General features: G+C 39.9%; 2 protein-coding genes across 4 annotated transcripts; one reads left to right on the top strand and one right to left on the bottom strand.

Moving 5' to 3' along the window:
• Nucleotides 1-10,277: 10,277 nt before the first annotated feature.
• Nucleotides 10,278-16,776, top strand: LOC139902988 (putative F-box protein At4g38870). Of its 3 annotated transcripts, none has more exons than XM_071885729.1 (4): nt 10,353-10,376; nt 14,416-14,511; nt 14,619-14,707; nt 15,249-16,776. In XM_071885729.1, exons 3-4 carry the CDS (start codon nt 14,623-14,625, stop codon nt 16,616-16,618), a joined length of 1,455 nt encoding a protein of 484 aa, XP_071741830.1. In that variant the 5' UTR covers nt 10,353-10,376; nt 14,416-14,511; nt 14,619-14,622; the 3' UTR covers nt 16,619-16,776. The 3 variants fall into 3 exon arrangements, with proteins under 3 accessions (XP_071741831.1, XP_071741830.1, XP_071741829.1); XM_071885728.1 differs by lacking the exon at nt 10,353-10,376 and adding an exon at nt 10,440-14,227 and having other exon boundaries at nt 14,316-14,511; XM_071885730.1 differs by lacking the exon at nt 14,416-14,511 and having other exon boundaries at nt 10,278-10,376.
• A 532-nt stretch (nt 16,777-17,308) lies between these two features.
• Nucleotides 17,309-19,428, bottom strand: LOC139902989 (protein ANTAGONIST OF LIKE HETEROCHROMATIN PROTEIN 1-like). The gene is made up of 2 exons (XM_071885732.1): nt 19,090-19,428; nt 17,309-18,492 (listed from the first exon to the last, which is right to left on the bottom strand). Exons 1-2 carry the CDS (start codon nt 19,289-19,291, stop codon nt 17,471-17,473), a joined length of 1,224 nt encoding a protein of 407 aa, XP_071741833.1. The 5' UTR covers nt 19,292-19,428; the 3' UTR covers nt 17,309-17,470.
• Nucleotides 19,429-20,088: the final 660 nt, after the last annotated feature.

Raw genomic sequence — 20,088 nt, 5'->3', positions numbered from 1 at the left:
ATGGACACAAGTACATACTAAATTCTACACCGAGTTTGAACCGAAAATCCCTTAGCTTTGGTAACTAGTAACTGCCGGTTATAAGAACTGGTGGGCGCGAGTAGTAGTATATGGATCCATAGGGCTTGATATCCCCGTCCGAGCTAGAGCACTAGCCTTTTAACGGACGTATGCTATTTGAGAAGCGTACACGTTGGTTTGCGTGTATTATTAAGATGATTATACAAAGGGTACAAATTATATATACGTTAAAGTTTAGTTACCAGGGTGCTCAACTTTGTAGAACCGATTGATAAACGTTTCGGATGAAACAACTGAAATCTTGTGATCCACCTTTTATTTAAAACATAATGATAAACGTTTTGAATAAAACAACTGAACTTTTGTAATCTACATTGATATACGGATTATGTGTAATATTAAAACTATGAACTCACCAACCTTTGTGTTGACACTTGAAGCATGTTTATTCTCAGGTTTCTAGAAGTCTTCCGCTGTTTGCTCATACGTGATACAAGTTATGTGCTTGGAGTCATACATGCTATATACAAGAAACTTGCATTCATCAAACCATTACCATGTATCTTATTTTGACTGTATTGTCAACAGATGTATTATTGTAAACCATTTAAATGGTGATTGTCTATACGTAGGAATCATCAGATGTAAAAAAAACCTGGAATTTATATATTCATTTATGAAATACCTTTTCAAACGAATGCAATGTTACAAAACGTATCACATAGAGGTCAAATACCTCGCAATGAAATCAATGAATGACGTGTTCGTCCATATGGATTTGGAGCGACCGTCACACATAATCTAAGTAAACTAGTCAAGTGTAGAGGTCGAAACAATAGGCTGAAATGAATCAGCTGCTACGGCCTCTACGTAAATCGAAAACACGCAAAATCAGTGGCTATAGCTCCGTATGGGAGTCCTATAGTTGCTGACCAATTCCTAGACTCAAACTCGACTTAGTTTGACAGTGGTGACGGTCGGAGTGCGAGTAGGTCCGAATTTTCAGCACGACGTTACAAAGGTGTTACGATAAAGAAAAGGCCATAACTCACAAACCGTAACTCGGTTTGAGACGAGTCTTAAACGAAAATTCATCTACTCGAACTAGACTATCTGAAAATCAAGTTTCCCAGTAGCCCAGGAGCCTGATCAGACACGAAAAACAGAAGGTAAGGTGCTCCGGTGGGATTCTTAGTGCTTGATGCTCATCACGGTTCTCATCCTTGATGCTTGTAGCTTCAAGTGTACAACTCGTTGATGACTTAGCATCAATTTGACTAAGAATTCACCATCAATACACAATATGTTAAGACCAAGTAATAATACAACTCATTCATGAGTCTTAGATGGATGATGAACCAAGGTTACATCATATCCTTAGTTTTAACACCAAAACAAATCAAAACAACAACTAAAGTTACAAACTTTACAACAAATAAGCAAGTATAAACATATTCTAAGTCAAATGAGGTGATAAAACCCTAAGCTAGAGAGCTTGGATCCATTTCACACAAGTAACAAGGTCACAAAGCTAGAAAACTTGAACCTTTAAGTGTTCTTGAAGATCTTGAAGCATAAAGCTTGGATCTTGAAGATACATGAAGATTACAAACCAAAGTTTGAATCTTTTCAACAAAACAACATGATCAAAGTAAAAAGAACTTAAATACAACAAAGGATATGAAGATTCAAGCTAGAAAGCTTGCATCTTAAGTGTTCTTGAAGATCTTGAAGCATAAAGCCTAGATCTTGAAGATGCATGAAGATTACAAACAAAAGTTTGAATCTTTTTAACAAAATAACAAGATTAAAGTAAAAGAAAGATAGATCTAACAAGTTGGTGAAGATTCAAAGCTAGAAAGCTTGAATCTTCTTTGTTCTTGAAGGATTCATGCTTGAACCAACAAGATATAAGCAAGATCAAAGCTACAAGGAAACTTGATCTCCATGTAATGATGATGATGATACACGAATTGAAAGGAAAAGGAGGAAGGAAAGAAAACTTACAAGTAAGGAAAAGAAAGAAAGAAAGTGTGTGTGAAAAACCAAAATGATCAAGTGTTGGAATGAAGGAAAATGGCTAGTATTTATAGACAATTAGGGATCACATGGATTGATGACATGGCAAGGATGATGGTGGTTAAGGTGGACGGCATCATGGGGAGGAGGAAGGACAACCTTTTTACTTTTTGGCTAATGGTGTCTAAAGTGTGTCCTTATGCTAGAATCTTATGGGACATGTGGATTAACCTTATCCATAATGCTTACATGACTCACTAATTAATTTATTATTTATTTATTTATTATTATGGGCCACTAGTAATTATAGTTGGGCTAACTAATTGGGTCACTAGCTAGAGTAGGGTGGGCTTGAGCCCAACAAGACAAAAAGTTCAAAAGGCTAACTACTGGGCTTAAGCAATTAAGTAGATAAAATCAAGCAACCAAAGGCCCAAGTAATTATTATTATAAAATAATAATTAATATTTCGCTGCCCAAAAGTTCCGGTTCCGACAAAAATCAAACGTACGCGCAGTCCGCGGTTTAATCGTAACGGCAAGTAACGCTAACGATTATAAAGCATCCAAAGGACAAGTTAAGCATTCTAATCATACCAGGGCAAGTTTTAAAGTATATATACATATATAACACGTGTAAACAAGCTACCAGAGTAATAAAGTAACACAGTACGCACAAAAACGCAGTTACGCGAAAACACAAGGCACAAAAGCAAGTCGAAAAAGCTGGGTCGTCACAATACCCACCTGTTAATGGAAATTTCATCCCGAAATTTAAGCTGAAGGTGAGGGAAGAGCAGGGAAGAGGTGAGGATATTTCTTCTTCATTTGATCCTCTCGTTCCCAAGTAAACTCAGGCCCTCTCTTGGCATTCCATCGTACTCGGACGATCGGGATTCGATTGTGTTTCAGAACCTTGACCTCTCGGTCCATAACTTCAACAGGTTCTTCCACGAAGTGGAGTCGATCATCAGTCGTAAGTTCTTCCAATGGTATGACGAGTTTCGGTGGTGCAAGACACTTCTTCAAGTTTGACACGTGAAAAGTAGGATGAATTGCGCTCAATTGCTCCGGAAGATCCAATCGGTAAGCTACGGGTCCAACACGTTCCACAATCTCGAAAGGACCAATATATCGCGGGTTTAACTTTCCGCGCTTCCCAAAGCGGATTACACCCTTCCAAGGTGCGACCTTCAACATCACCCGGTCTCCTACGTTATATTCAAAGTCCTTCCGTTTTTGACCAGCATAACTCTTTTGGCGATCACGGGCTATCTTAAGTCTCGCTTGAATCTGAGAGATCTTCTCCGTCTTCTCGTGGACTATCTCTGGTCCAGTGATTTGTACTTCTCCTAACTCCGCCCAACAAATAGGGGATCGGCACTTACGGCCATACAACGCTTCAAACGGTGCGGCATTAATGCTTGAATGGTAACTGTTGTTGTAAGAAAACTCAGCTAACGGCAGATGCCTTTCCCAAGAATTTCCAAAGTCGATAACACATGCACGCAACATGTCCTCCAATGTCTGAATCGTCCGTTCACTCTGGCCGTCGGTCTGAGGGTGGTAAGCGGTGCCCATGTCGAGACGGGTTCCCAAGGCTTCTTGCAGAGAACGCCAAAATCTGGAGGCAAAACGGGAATCGCGATCTGAGATAATCGATAGAGGTACACCATGACAAGATACAACTTCCTTGATGTACAGTTGAGCAAGTCTCTCCATTGTGTCAGTTTCCTTCATCGCTAGGAAATGAGCTCATTTGGTCAGACGGTCAACGATAACCCAGATTGTATCGTATCCGTCCACCGTCTTCGGTAGCTTTGTGATGAAATCCATCGTAATCGCTTCCCATTTCCATTTCGGGATCTCCGGTTGTTGCAAAAATCCAGATGGCCTCTGATGTTCTGCCTTGACCTTCGAACAAGTCAAACATCGCCTAACGTAAGTTGCAACATCCTTCTTGAGATTCGGCCACCAATACTGCTCCTTGAGGTCATGGTACATTTTGCCGGCTCCGGGATGGATTGAATACCTTAATTTGTGGGCTTCTTCAAGTAGAAGACTTCGCAGATCTCCATAACGTGGCACCCAAATCCTTCCGGCATAACATCGGAGTCCTGACTCCCTAACCACGAATTTGGAGACAAGAATGTTCAGGCATTCACGAGATATGTTCTCCTCCTTGAGAGCTTCTTCTTGAGCTGCTCGAATCTGACCGTGGAGGTTCGAATGGATGGTGATATTCAGAGCCCGAACACGAAGAGGTACCGCTCTCTCCTTCCGGCTTAGAGCGTCGGCTACAACGTTAGCTTTACCAGGGTGGTAACGAAGTTCACAATTCTAGTCGTTCATCGTCTCAATCCAGCGTCGCTGCCTCATGTTCAGGTGTTTCTGGTCAAAGATGTGTTGGAGACTCTTATGATCGGTAAAGATGGTACACTTAGTCTCGTAGAGATAGTGTCTCCACAGCTTCAATGCGAAGACAACTGCTCCAAGTTCGAGATCATGTATAGTGTAATTTCGCTCGTGGTTCTTAAGTTGACGTGAGGCATATGCAATGACCTTCGTTCTTTGCATCAACACGCAACCAAAACCATTCTTCGAAGCATCGCAGTACACGACAAAATCGTCACTGCCTTCAGGAAGCGATAAAACAGGTGCGGTGGTTAGCTTCTGCTTCAGGGTTTGAAATGCTTCTTCTTGTTCCTTCTCCCAGACAAACTTCTTCCCTTTGTGAGTCAATGCGGTCAAAGAACGCGCGATCAACGAAAAACCTTCAATAAACCTTCTGTAGTAACCGGCAAGATAAGAAATTGTCGACTGTGAGTCGGTGTAGTGGGTGTCTCCCAATTGCTAATAGCCTCGATCTTAGCGGGATCAACCTTGATACCTTCATTACTCACAATATGGCCCAGGAATTGCACTTCCTTCAGCCAAAACTCACACTTAGAAAACTTCGCGTACAGTTGCTCTCTTCTCAGAAGTTCAAGCACTAGACGGAGGTGATATTCGTGTTCTTCTTCGTCCTTGGAGTAGATGAGGATATCATCTATGAAGACGATAACGAATTTATCCAGATAGAGTTTGCAGACACGATTCATGAGATCCATGAACACAGCTGGCGCGTTTGTTAATCCGATCGGCATCACGAGAAACTCATAATGACCGTAGCGGGTTCTAAACGCCGTCTTCATCACGTCACTCTCCTTCACCCTCAACTGGTGATATCCGGATCGTAGATCGATCTTAGAGTAAACGCTTGACCCTTGCAGCTGGTCAAAAAGATCGTCGATTCGAGGAAGAGGATAACGATTCTTGATCGTCAACTTATTGAGTTCGCGGTAGTCGATGCACATACGGAAAGATCCGTCCTTCTTCTTCACGAACAAAACAGGTGCACCCCATGGTGACGAGCTCGGTTGGATAAACCCTCGGTCGAGCAATTCCTGAAGTTGACTCTGCAATTCTTGCAGTTCCGAAGGTTCCAGACGATAAGGTGCGCGAGCTACGGGTGCAGCTCCCGGCACTAAATCGATTTGGAACTCCACTGCTCTGGGTGGCGGTAATCCAGGCAACTCCTCCGGAAATACATCAGGGAATTCATTCACGATCCGCACATCGTTCACACTTTGCTCCTCTGAATCCAGAGCCTTCACGTGTGCTAAAACAGCAAGTCGTCCTTTCCTCATGATCTTCTGCGCCTTCACGCAACTAATGAGGTTCAGCTTCGAGGTACATCTCTCTCCGTAGATGGTAAGTGGTTCTCCGTCTCCTTGTGGTATACGAAGAGCCTTGTCTCCACAGATAACGTCGGCCTTCACTTTGGTCAACCAATCCATACCGACAATTACGTCAAAACTCCCTAACTTAATAGGTATTAAGTCGATTTCAAAATCAACACCTCCTATGTTGATAATGGCTCCTCGGCCAATCTGGTCAACCTTTTCAAGTTTCCCATTGGCTACCTCAACTAACATATTCTCCTCTAAAGGCACTAGCGACCAATCTATCTTATTGCAAAAATGTCTACAAACATAGCTCCTATCGGCACCAGTATCAAATAGGACAGAAGCTAAAAGATTGTTGATTGCGAATATACCTGTAACTAAGTCGGGGTTCTCGCGTGCATCCCTTGCATTCACGTTGAAAGCTCTAGCACGCGGCGGTCCACCGTCTTTCTTCTTATTTGGGCAGTCATTTCTAAAGTGGCCTTACTGTCCACACTCATAACATTTCCTTGGCCCATTCTGGTTCGTCCCATTCTGGTTCGTCCTTGCAGCTGGGACGGGAATCTTGCAGTCCTTAGCAACGTGCCCAGTTCTCCTGCACTTCTCGCAGATCACACTACGATACCCAGTATGGTGCTTGTAACACCTCTTGCACTGCGGTAAAGTGCCCTTGTAGTTGGGGTTAGTGCTAGTATTAGGGTTGGCGTTCCTTCCATCGTTAGGCCTCTTAGCAGGGGTTTGATCATAGATCCTTCCCTTTTTGTTGTAATCCCACTTGCGCTTCTCGCCGTTGGTTCCCGATTCGGATTTAGCTTTCTCCGGTTCCTTGCTGATGACCTGGTTCATAAGAGTATGCGCCATACACATAGCTGCTGGGACGTTAGGTGGATTAGAAGAGGTAACATTCCCTTGGATGGACTTGGGGAGTCCCCACAAGTAACGTTCCATTCTCTTGAATTCCGGGGTGACCATCGTGGGACACATCAACGCCAATTCTAGATACCTACGGTTGTATCCATCAAGATCGTTTCCTACGACCTTCAACTCCCAGAACTCCGCCTCCATCTTCTGTATCTCCGTCCTGGGGCAATACTCTTCAATCATCGCACCCTTGAATTCTTCCCACGTAATGGCGTAAGCTTCATCGATACCCTTAGCTTGAGCCAAGGTGTTCCACCAAGTCAGGGCGCCATCAGATAGCGTGCACGAAGCATACTTGGTTTTGTTCGCCTCGGAACAATTGCTGACGCGGAACACAACTTCTAGCTTCTCGAACCACCTAGTCAAGCCTACTGGCCCTTCAGTGCCGCTAAAGTTGTGAGGCTTGCAGCTCTGGAACTCCTTGTAGGTGCAACCGTTCTGGACGTTCTGGTTAACTGCTGGAGCTGGGGGAACAACATTCGCCATGGCTGCGGCAACTCGTTCCGCGATCATTTCCTCGATCTGGGCTGGCGTAGGTGCTGCTCGTGTGTTCGCCATCGTCCTTCGAATCAAAAGTTTTGACTTACGTCAAAATCCAACGTACAGTACAATACAGTACGCAACAACACAGTATACAGCAACACAGTATACAGTGAACATGGAAACAACACAACACATGCCAAAAAGCAACGCAACAAGATACAAAAACCGCAAAACCAACACACATAAACGTAAACAAAACACTATACAAGAAATAAACAACGCAAATTTCCATTAATAAAGAGCAAGCATACATGAGTTCTTACATTACACAAGGAAAACATGAAACTACAACAGGTTACATAAGAAAACCTACTACAAAGCTCTAAGGTGATGGTGGGTGAAGGATGTCCATCACATGGAACATCTGCTCCTCGAGCTCAGTTACCCGAGCACGGAGGATCTCCAACTCCCTCGTCAGTTCCTCATTAGAGGGAGGGGCTGGCTGAGCAGGCGGGGCTGCTGGTGCTGGTGTTGCCGGTGGTGCAGAGGGTTCGGCGGCATGACGGTAAGGCTTCCGTACAAAAGGATCAGCAGGGTAAGGCACGACCCGCTTACGGGCAGTAACCCTACGACGCTGGCCATGTACGTCAGTAAACGCTCGTCCTCCGTTGATCCCTGGGACAACGGTGCCGTCGAAACGATACCGATTCTTCGGCGGGGTGGAGGGTGACTGAACAAGTATCTCAACAGGGTCCTCCTCGTCGGAATCGTCGTCGCTGGAGTCGTCCGTGGATGAGTCGTCTGAACTGGCTGGAGGTGACACCACAGGTGGTCCTCCTCGGGCGGCCATCATCTGCTGGTATCTGGCGGGTCCGATCGGCATAAGACGTCCGTCAGGAGTGCGTCGGCACCAGTGGTTACGTTCATTACGAACCGGACCTTCCCCAAGATCCGCAAGAATCACAACCACACCGGGGCGGGTATGTGGCTCCTGAGGTACCGGGGCAATGGGAGCTGGAATCTCCAGAGGGTCCATGTGTCCATCTAATGTAGCCACTGGGGCAGGTGCATGGCTGCTGGTTCCGGAAGATGAAGCACCAAGGTCACTAGACGGAATCTGAACATCGGTAATGGTGGCAGGTGGGGTGGCTGATAGGTCCGAGTCGCTGTCCAAAACGATGACAGGTGGAGTATCCGACATCTGAACAAGGAAAATAAATTTTCCGTATCAGTAATGTCATAAGTGTAGTGACCCGAACTTTTCCATGTTTATATATATTAATTGAGATTGATATTTACATGATTAAATGTTTCCAACATGTTAAGCAATCAAACTTGTTAAGACTTGATTAATTGAAATATGTTTCATATAGACAATTGACCACCCAAGTTGATCGGTGATTCACGAACGTTAAAACTTGTAAAAACTAAATTGTATTATTCCGTAAAGTACTTATGAGATTACTTTCCGGAGCAAGAATAGAATCATCACATATACCCGCTAATCTCTTAACCGTGAATGCTTTTCCTCCATCGAGGGCCCATTCCCACTTGTCTTTTTCCTCACTGATTTGAACCTCCGCGAGCTGCATCTTCAAGGCGTCAAGTTCACCTAGACCGCTACCCATAGGTTGACGGGCCCAGGCCCAGTTAAACACCCCGCTTGTTTGTAACTGCATGCTGACCGAAGCTTCTTTCTGTGTTTCTAACCGAAATAAGCGTGGATATGCATCTTTGAGAAAACTGTTTCCCACCCATACTTTATTCAAAAAGGATGTATCCGACTCATTTCCAATTTGCTTAGTGAAAGAATTCTTGAACTCTATACCCATGTCATCGATCGTATTTTTTGCACCAATAATATTATACCACGTACCCAAGGTAGATTGGTAACTTAAGTCACCTCCCGACCTCAAGTCGCCATTAAAACCATAAATGCTACGAATGACTTAACCCAGAGTGAGTTAGTTTCGGTTTTACTAGATCATTTAATTATTTAATTAATTTGAATATGATATGTGTGTAATCTACTAGATCATCTTATTTACTTTTATCGTCTTTATTTACATATCAAACTAACAGATTAAAAAAGGTATTGTATTATTCTGTTATGATTAGTTAGTTTTTAGAGGTTGCTGATTAAAACTGTATTGTATTATTTTGTTATGAGTAGTTAGTTTTTAGAGGTTGCTGATTGAAATTCAAAAACTTGCTTCTGATTAAAAGGGTATATATTTCTTATTACCTGAAGTTTCTGTTTTTTTAGAGAGGTGTTAAAATGAAGAAGGACTATCGAAGCGTCACGTACAATGGGGCTTGCTTGTTCCATGTATGTGCAAGTCATAAACCAGATGATCACAAAGGAGGTCAATCAATTAAATAGTAACAAGTTGATCAACAACCAACCAACCAATTATAAAAATCTATTCCACAATAAAAAATAAATAAAAAACCAATCAAATCATTAAAACATAACAATTAGAATCACCAATTAGAAAGAAAAAAATAGGGTGTAAACTTTTGTTGTTACTTTTCCATGTTTATGTCAAACTTTTTTTAATCGATTCTTCATGTCCAGGTAATCCCATTACTGAAAGATATCATAACACACATGTACAACTTAAATTTTAGCAAGTTCATCATGATCATCTTTAACACGGTGTGGTTCTAAACTTAATCGATGGAGTTTGATATTTCTTGGTGTCTATTTTATGATGATTTTGACTCTTTTTTTTTTTAATTGCATTTGTAGAGTTGCATATGGAATCTATGAAAATCTATGAGATGAAAGGTATTTTTTGGTATTTGTTTGTTTACATTTGTAACGAATAATAAATAGTAAAGTGGGTTGGTTGTATTCTTTGGCATTAGATTTGAACTAATTTTTTGGTATGTGTTCGTTGGTCTACTGGGTTGGTTGTATTCTTTGGTTGGTTATGTTTACCCTTGAAACTCAACATTCACAACTTATTAGTCCAGTCCAAGTTTTTAATGCTAGTAGGCTTAAATCACTATTTAAAAAAGCAGCCCAGTCCATTTGAGTGATAACCTAACAAAACTGTAGCCTTTTAAGTTGACCCACCCAAAACTAATATGGAAACTGCAACCTTGGTCGGTCTAATTCAATAGGGCAACCTAACCCCCTTTTCCAACTATTAAACATAAACCGCTGAGCAGTACCGTAGTCTATCTCTTCGTATTACAGGTACGTTTTTTTTTTTTTAATTAATTAATAGCAGTACGTACGTGGTGATTCTAATTTTTATGTTTTAACGATTTGATTGGTGATTTTTTCTTTAATTGTGGATTCGAATTTTATGATTATTTGATTTGATGATTGTGTGTTTGTGAAACATCAGTCACTCTAATTGGTTTTAGTAATTGGTTTGTTGTTGTTGATAAACTTGTTTGTAAAAGTTTGCTAGTAACAGATAACAATTTAGCCAAAGACTTAAAGAAAAAATCGGTTTAGCTTTCTAAACCGAATATATTCAACAGTCCCTCTCCCTTGAACTCATTGCCCTAAACCGACAATTAGTTCAAATCTGATGCAGCTCTCATGCCCATGCCACATCGAAGTTTTTTAAAACTTTCTAACTTCAATGCCTTTGTCATCACATCAGCTAACTGATCTTGAGTTCCACAATATATTAATCGAACAATTTCTTGTTTGGTGAGCTCCCTAAGAAAATGATATCTGACCCGAATATGTTTTGTACGACCATGGAAAACTGAATTTTTCGAAAGCTTAATTGTTGAGGTATTGTCACACATGATCAACACAACACCTTCTTCATGATCTTGACCGATTTCAGCCATCACTTTCTTCAACCACACAGCCTGACAGGCACATCCCACAGCAGCTACAAATTCAGCCTCTGTAGTAGATAAGGTAACACAATGGGTTGTTTTTTAGAGGACCACGCTATTGCACCACCTGCCATCATAAAAACATACCCTGAGGTACTCCTGCTATCCACCTGCGTAGTCGCGCTATCTGTGTAACAAATCAAGTTGCCACTGCACCCCTTCTCATAGAAAATCCCATAATCAATTGTAGCCTTAATGTACCTGATTATTCGCTTGAGTATTGACATATGCAGCTGCGTAGGACTCGACATGTATCTGCTAACCAAGCTAACTCCAAACACAATATCAGGTCGTGTAGCGGATAGATACATTAGGCTACCAACGATTTGCTTAAACAGCGTAGGATCCACCTTGACTCCAGTTTCGCCTTTATCAACCTTGCCATAGGACTCCATGTACCATTGTATTCACCCATTTTAAAACGTTTCAAAACCTCATTTGCATATTTTCTTTGGCATATGAAGATGCCATCTTTACGTTGTGAAACTTCAATGCCTAAGAAAAAATTTCATCTGACCCAAATCGGTCATATCAAATTCGGGCTTCATTGAACTCTTAAACTTAGTAAGCATTGAATCACTGTTACTTGTGTAAACAATAAATCCTCCACATATACGCTAACAATGATAAAATTACCTCCCTCCCTTTTTAACGAAAAAGTGTTTGCTCACTCGGGCTCGCCTCAAAACCTTCTTTGATAAAAAAAAAAAAAAAAAAAAAAAAAAAAAAAAAGACTCGAGATTCGACTAAACCAAGCCCGGGGCGCTTGTTTCAATCCATACAACGCTTTCCTTAACTTATACACCTTGTGTTCACACCACCCTTCTGCTCATAACCTCTCGGTTGCTGCTCCACATACAAGAAAGCTGATTTCACATCCAACTGGTGTGTATTTTCCATCCATTTGAGGCAGCGAGAGATATATAATTAATCGAACAGTATCCAGTCGTGCAACCGGAGCGAAAACTTTGGTGTAATCGACCCCCCATGCTCTTGTGAATATCCTTTTCACAACTAGACGAGAGCCTTATACTTGTCAATTTTGTCTGTTTCGCTGAGTTTAGTTTTGTAAACCCATTTGACTCCAATCTTCTTTGCACCCAACAGGTAAATCAACAAGTACCCATGTGTCGTTTCGTTCAAATGCCTCAATTTCATCATTCATGCATGGCCATCCTCTAGTGTTGTGAGTGCTGAGAGCAGCTTCTTCATAATTTAGTGGATCAGATGTAATCATTAATGCCATATTTGCTGTATCTTCTTCATCTGATAAACCATCTCCACTCACATACATAGTCATATGACCAAATCGGTGGTTGTTTCCGTCCCTCCCTTGCTGTTACATCAGCCCTTGTTGAGCATTATCTTCAACAATTACCGGATGATGCTGCTCTACAGATTCTGCTTCTATGACTTCGTCTTCATCATCGATAATAACCATTGTGTTCCGTACTAGTAGTTTCACCCCCCAATCCAGTTCAACACCTTTGGAAAGAAACATCATTCTCATCCCAATTCCATGCCAAATCTTCATCAAAGACGACATCTCGACTGACCAAAATCTTCTTTGTTACTGGATCAAACATTCGGTAACCCTTATTAGATGCGTCACTAATACCAAGAAGAGTGCAGCGAACGCTTTTTATTCTCAACTTTGTTTCGTCTTGCATCTGGCACATGTAAACCCCCCCCCACCACCACCACCACCCCACATGCTTCTTCCGGAGTAACATTTTTATTTAACAGCAATGGTAGGAGAACGATTACGAACATAATTTACCCAATTGACTGCTTCTGGCCAGAAAACACGAGGGGCTTTCTTCTCATTTAAAACAGATTGAACAAGGTTCATAATAGTTCGGTCTCTGCTACTCCGTTTTGTTGTGGCGTATATGCCGTGGTAAGTTGCCTTTTAATCCCCATGTTCCTTACAGAAATCATCGAACTCGGTCGAGTTGAATTCACCACCCCCTCTATCTGTCCTTAAGAAGCATTTTATAGTCAAGCCTGTCTCATTCTCAACTTGTATCTTAAACATATTTTTTAGAGGTAACGAAGGCTTCTGACTTTTCCTTGAGTAAACAAACCCCAACTCTTCCTTGAAAAATCATCATCAATTATACAAAACACGTACCCCTCCTATCGCCGTTTGAAGATGGGAGTTATCGGACCCACATAGATCCGCGTCCAGGTGCTCCAATCTTACACTTGCTCTCCACTTACTTGCCTTTGAAATTGGACTTGTATGCTGTTTGCCTTTCATACACGACTCACAATTGACTGTCTCCTTCACCACATTAGGTAAACCATGCACGCACCATCTGCTTTTGAAACAATATGTAGTCATCCCCTCCTTATAACTTAAGTGACCGACCATATCTATGATGCCAGAGTAGTTTAGATATGTCACTGCTACTGCTCTTGCATTCAGGCACTTCTGATCACTACTTGTACTACTACTTGACTCGACTGACAGCTTTATACATACGATTTGAAGACATAGGGGTACACTCACAATTCTTCCACGTTGGGGATGATGGTAGATGGAACATGTATCATTCTTGAAGAGTATTGCCAGCCCCTTCTCCTCTTGCACTTGTCCAACACTTAAATAAATTGTTGTACAATTCTCAGGTACATAGTAAACATCACCAATCACATAATTCCCACCCATTAATGGTTAGCTTGACAGACCCCCTTTCCATCTACCTTCAACTTTGAATCGTTGCCAAGACAAACAGTATGCTTAAAAAAGTGTCATCAATGTTAATGAAAGTATTATTATAGTTACACCGCACATATGCTTGGAGCAGCCCGAGTCTAGAAACCACACGTCACGTTTGGGATGATAGCTTTGAACCTTTTCATAAGTCATTAACAACATATGCTCTTCTTCTTCTTCTTCTTCTTCTTCAACATAGTTCGCCTCATTGTTCCATTTGGGACACTCGTATTGAAAGTGTCCCAAAGTGTATGGCACTTGTAATAACATTCGATAGTGGATTTAATGAAATTGGATCTGCCACGATCTCGTCCTCTTCCTCGATACGAATTAAAACGGCACCTGCTTTTGGTTCTTCTACTCCTTTCTCAACGATGTACCAAAGTCCCTTTGCTCTGATCAAATTCTCCATCAACTCACTCCCCAATGGTCGTAATGACCATCAAAGTGAGAAAAATTTGAATGTATGATGACTTCTCTTCTCCCATCGTTGCTTACTGTTGTAACACACAAATATTTTTGATTGAAGGCTCTGATGCCAAATGTTAAAAGTTTGCTAGTAACAGATAACACAGTTTAGCCAAAGACTTGGCGCTTTTATTAATAATGGATATCAAGAGCTGCTATAAATATAGCTGGTACATCATAACAGAAAATAATAAAGAACGTGTGCCATTCCCTACACAATCGGATCATGGCTAATAAAAAAGGAGGACTAAATCAAAAATTCAGAAAAAACAACTAAAAGGTCCTCTAAAGAATCGGTCTTTCTAAACCGAATTTATTCAACAGTTTCTTCTTTTATATATGTATGTTTGATTGATTGATTGATTATCTGGTTTATGCAAATTGCAGAGACATGGAACAAGCAAGCCCCATCGTACCTGCCCCCTCCTTGGTCCTCCGTCGTTGCAACGACTCCCTGAAAAGGATAGAAACTTCAGGTAAATAAGAAAGAAATATATATACCCTTTTAATCAGAAGCAAATTTTTGAATTTCAATCAGCAAAGAACTAACTGATCATAACAAAATAATTCAGTACCCTTTTAATCCGTTTCACTTGTAAATTATTAATTAAGACGCTAAAAGTAAATAAGATAAAGGTATAAGGTTTTCCTATTCGGGCTAGGGTTACCCGGGAGGGCGAGTAATCCGACTCCATACTCTAATGTACGCAGCCCAGCATGATTACTTCTTGGTTGTTTCGAATCCATCTCTGGCCACCACTAAATATTCTCCCTAGACATGAGACCTCTTGCAAGGAACTCATGGCCCCGACTCCGACCCAATACTCTGCCAAAAGTAAATAAGATGATCTAGTAAATTAAATTATTTTAAATATTGTTTGTTTTTAGACTCTGATGTGATGTGTGTAATGCATCTTAAGCCATTCACCACCCTTGTATTCAATTCAATAGATTCGTGAAGCTTTTTTTGGTTAAGAATTAAAATTCAATCATAGATTTTGGCGTATTGCATTGCAGGGGGGGTTTCTATCTATCATCATCATAAAAGACAAAAAAAGTCAACCTGTGATGTATCGAAAAATAATAAAATTATTATGGGTGATGATTATTTGTTGCCGGTTGACACCATATACAACATCTTGTCTAGAATGCCTCTAAAATCTTTGGCTCGTTTTCAATGTGTAAGCAAGGTATGGTGCAAGTATATTAACGATCCGTACCTTGAAATCATGCATAATGCCAAACGAGCTACTATGAAAGATGATCCCACGATGCTCATCATGGTTCAGTTAAAAATTGTTGATGTACGTGTAAAACCTTGGCATGCATCTGCATCACTCACTATGTTGACTACTAAAGAAGAAGAATCTTGTGCACGTAATCATGAAGAAGTGGTGATCACAAAAAAGAATCAACCATATATGGAGTTTCGCTCTAAACATTGGGGTCCTAGATTTGTTCTAGAAGATATAATTTTAGGTTCGTGCAAGGGTCTGATGATTTCATCACAAGACCCTCACAACAACAACAACAATGATGGCACCACTGTTTTACTTGTGATCAATCCTTTAAGGAAAGAATGTTATAAGCTGCCACCAATTAAAATTTGGTCATGTACATCAGTGTCTTACGAACGCGAGGCATGTGGGCTTGGTTTTGATGATTCTACCAATACTTACAAAATGGTCTGTGTTGTGCTTCGAAATCAAAAGAAGATTAGGTCGCATGATGATGATGATGATGATGATGTGGTGAAGGAGGATTTATGTACCATGGTACATGTATTGGGTGGCACGGATGACTCATCATCATCATCATGGCGGGAGATACCCCAAGTTCCACCTTATCCCATAAGTGGTGAAGGTGTATTTGCTAATGGATGTTTGCACTGGTTGGTTAGTTATAATCTTAAATACTGGCCGTTTGGTGTAGTAAGGAAAATAATTTGTTTTGACATGAATAAAGAGGAATTTGGGTTGATAGATCCGCCTAATAAACATAATTATATGGGTGGTAGGGGGGAGCATTTGGTTGATCTAGATGGTCAAGTTGGATTTGTGTATAACGGAGTCACTTTCCACCAACGATACATAGAGGTGTGGTTACTGAATCCTAAAACAAAATGTTGGGTCATCCATTGTCGGTTTGACAAAAAACCGCCTCTTCCTCTTAATTCGTATATAAAGGTTATAGGATATTGGAACAAGGATGCAGGGGACTTATTAATAACAGGCGGTTGCCCTACACAGTTGTTTATTTACCGCTTAAAGCATGGCGTTTTGCATGAAGCCAACTTTATTTATCATAATGATGCACGTAAAGTAGATTTTCGACTGTATCAAACTACGTTTTCTTCAACCCTCCGCCGCGGTTCAATCAAAAATTGATGATGGGGAAAGTTGCTCGATGCAAAGTTAACAAAACACACACACCAGCTCTCCACATTCACTTTTATTTTTTCATTTTCGTCACTATGTGTATATATATATATTTGTGCATACTGCTTGCTACCTTATAATAATAATCTTAATGATGAACTGTAATATCTTCGGGCACATGTATTTGCGTCTTTTTTTCATTGATTGTATCTTTTACATCTTTGCATATGCTTGTATAGTTTTTGACGCACGCAATATGATAAATCAAGCTCTTTACGATGTTTGGAGAGGTAAAAATTCGAGTCGAGATCGATTTAGCTTGTAATTTTAAGCTCGAGCTCGGCTATTAACGTAACCAAAATTATTATTAATAATAAAATAATATAATATTTAATGTAAATTAATGTAATAGTAACGGACTGAATATATACTTGTTCTACCCGACTCGAATTTTATTATAAAGTGCACTTTTAAGGTGGTAAATAAACATAGTAATAGTAATAAGGGTAAAAAGATAAAAAGATCACAAGCTTAACAAAGCTCGCGAGGTTTGGAGCCGAATATTTTAATACACGTGCTCAACTCAATTTGTACCGAGTCTATTTGGAATATTTTGCAAGCCTATTTTTTTAAAAAGCAAACAATCGATTATCAATAAGTTCAATATGTGATATGATCACACGTGCATAAGCTAGGTGCATGTGAGTTCTTTCTCTCCTGTCCTTAGTTTTCCATGGATCCACACACACAATGCACAATCACATTAAATTATCAAGACCAAGCTTTTCAAAAAAATAAAAAATTATCAAGAACGAAACTACTGCATTACTTTGTACCACATACAATGCACAATCACTCTTTTCACTTAGAGTGCTCCAAGTGTGAAACCAAGTTTTCTCTCATCTTTCTCCCTATAGGATCAACATGGTTACACCGTTGCTCAACATACCCCGAATCATGATGGCTTAACAAACAATCATCCGAATTTATAACATCACCACAATCAATTATTATATTATGAAGCAAACAACATACCACAATAATGCTAGGAAGTTTCTTTTTATCGGGTCTCCACATAACCTTATTAAGAATCCTCCATCTTCCTTTAACTTGCGAAAAAGCTTTCACCGCAAGCGATCTTGCACCTTCATGAACCTTATTAAAACCCGCCACCTCATCACTTTCATTGTACGGCGTTATCAACCATGGTAAAAGCGGATAGTTAACCCCACCCACTATATATTCTCTAATCTCCGATTCACCCGAAAACGCTTTCGGGTTTCCATCTAAACGCTCACCATCTTCACAAAGTTTGTAAAAGCCCGAAAATTTTAGAAGTTTTGGGATAGTCAACCCACCGGGCCAACCTGTTACAATATCAAGAAACCTAGATTTATCATCAACGATACCTTGTACTAACATACTATAATTTTTAACTTGATCGCACCAATCGTCTGAAGTTTGCACTGCGGGTAGGGTCATAACTATGTGGGTCGCATCAATGGCTCCACAACAATTAGGTAACTTAAATAAAGATTCGAAATTTGATTTTATTTTCTGTAAGTTATCATGATCGGGCCATTTGAGATGGTGTCTACCACACTCTTCCATGGCTTCTATAAACCGCCAAGTGACTTGAGAAACCGTTGATTGCCCAACTCCAAATGAAGATCCTACTAAAACTTGTGATTCGCCAGATGCTAATCTTCTTAAAGCAATTGCAACTTGTTTCTCGACACTAAGAAGTCGTCCCTCGATGTTAATAAGTCCCGAAGGAGGACGTGAAATGAGATCCTCTCTTACAATAGAACATATGTACTCAAACGTCTTCTTTGAGACCCGGAAAAAGTACTTGAATCCTTCTTCTTCATCTATGGGCACACCTATAATCAAAATTTGAGTTAAACTAAAGTTAAAGGTCGATTATGTATCTACATAAATGTCAAATTGCATACAAAAGTAACCAACTTCAGTTTGTTTTCTACAAATATAAATCTGCTTAGTAAGCATAAATTGTTGCACCAATGTAACTTTAAACACAACTTGCATACGAAGCTTAAAGTTCGGTTATATTCGTGTAAAAGGCTAATTGCATAAAAAGGTAACCAACTTTGGTTCAATTTATGTTTTACCTTTTTGGTAACCAATTTAACTTTGGGCTGTAAGTCCAATACATAATCAAATTACAATGCACATGAAATAAATTCATTTATACAACACCAAGTCTTAATCACATTATCACTTCCGTAGATATCGAATAGAGATAGAAATTACCATATATCAAACCCCCTATTTTCATAAATTAGGCAGACAAACCCTAACGCTTAAAATTGAAGTAATTGAATGCATCAAAAGTTCAATTAGCATAGAAATGAAATTTCTAAGACTAGTAATGATCTAATTTCAGTTACAAACTTATATATAATCAGCTCTACATTGATAAATCATACACAATTTAATAAAAAAGGCAGAAATAATACCAGGAGCGGAAGCATTTTTTTCCCAAAAAGAAATCCACCATTCAGAATCAACACCTCGGTTTTCACTACCACTTACTGATGCCGTTGCTGCTGCTGTGTTTGAGCTTGATGATGTTTTTTTCTTCTTTATTTTCATTTTGGGATCTTTTTGTATTTTGATATTTTTGGGTGAAAATTCATGGTTTGATTTCTTTGGAGCCATTTAGGAATTGGATTATTGGTGAAATGATAGAAATTATTACAGTTACGTTTTGTGAAATTTTGAGTAAGGTTTTTACTGAAATTGAAGTTTGAAATCAGATTGGAAATGGTAGTATAAGGGTCTGTTCCTAGTTTTTTTTAAAGGAAATGAAAGGGAATTAAGAGAAATGAAGGAGAGGGATTTCAAATTCTTCTAATTTGAAAGGAAGAGATCTAGAGTAAAATATCCTTTCAAATCAATCCCTTTCTAGCCTAAGAGAATCCGGACTTGTTTTTTTTTTTTCACGGTCAACTTGACTAATAACTAAGGGCGACCAGCCCGGAGTCATTGCATGCAAACATTTGTGGTCATGAGTGGATAATTGTGGGTGCTTGAATCGAACCCTTGACCTCCATTATGGAAGGTCAGGGTTTAATTATTCAACCACCACACTCATGATTATCTAGAATTCGTGTTTGACCTTGACCTTTGGTTAAGAGTACAAATAAGTAGTCACATTCGTTTTTGGAATTTGGATTGTCGTTAAACAAACAAATACGGAGAAAGTAATTTATTAGATTTTTCATTACCAAGATACTGTAGCACATAATTCATGTTATTCAAAGATAAAAGAGTTAAACATAAGTAGATTTAGGGTGTATTTAGATGACAAACTTATTGAAACTTATGAGAATTATAATTTATTTTTTGGAAAATGCTAAATGTAGGCCTTAGAGCACTGGGAGTGGTGACTGAGATCACTTGGCATGTCAGGCCTGACTTGCTGAGTCAGAAAAAGTGGGAAGTGGTGAGCTCTG

This window comes from Rutidosis leptorrhynchoides, chromosome 3, assembly GCF_046630445.1.
Source record: "Rutidosis leptorrhynchoides isolate AG116_Rl617_1_P2 chromosome 3, CSIRO_AGI_Rlap_v1, whole genome shotgun sequence".
In the NCBI taxonomy this organism is placed as follows: domain Eukaryota; kingdom Viridiplantae; phylum Streptophyta; class Magnoliopsida; order Asterales; family Asteraceae; genus Rutidosis; species Rutidosis leptorrhynchoides.
This window is presented reverse-complemented; position numbering and strand designations above follow the sequence as displayed.

Bases quoted from the DNA above. Each gene is read 5' to 3' on its own strand.
- LOC139902989 (XM_071885732.1), bottom strand. From the start codon at position 19,291: ATGGCTCCAAAGAAATCAAACCATGAATTTTCACCCAAAAATATCAAA. The intron at 18,493-19,089 runs GTATTATTTCTG...TTTTGATTATAG, and splicing joins AAAAAATGCTTCCGCTCCTG to GTGTGCCCATAGATGAAGAA.
- LOC139902988 (XM_071885730.1), top strand. From the start codon at position 14,623: ATGGAACAAGCAAGCCCCATCGTACCTGCCCCCTCCTTGGTCCTCCGT. The intron at 14,708-15,248 runs GTAAATAAGAAA...ATTGCATTGCAG, and splicing joins GAAAAGGATAGAAACTTCAG to GGGGGGTTTCTATCTATCAT.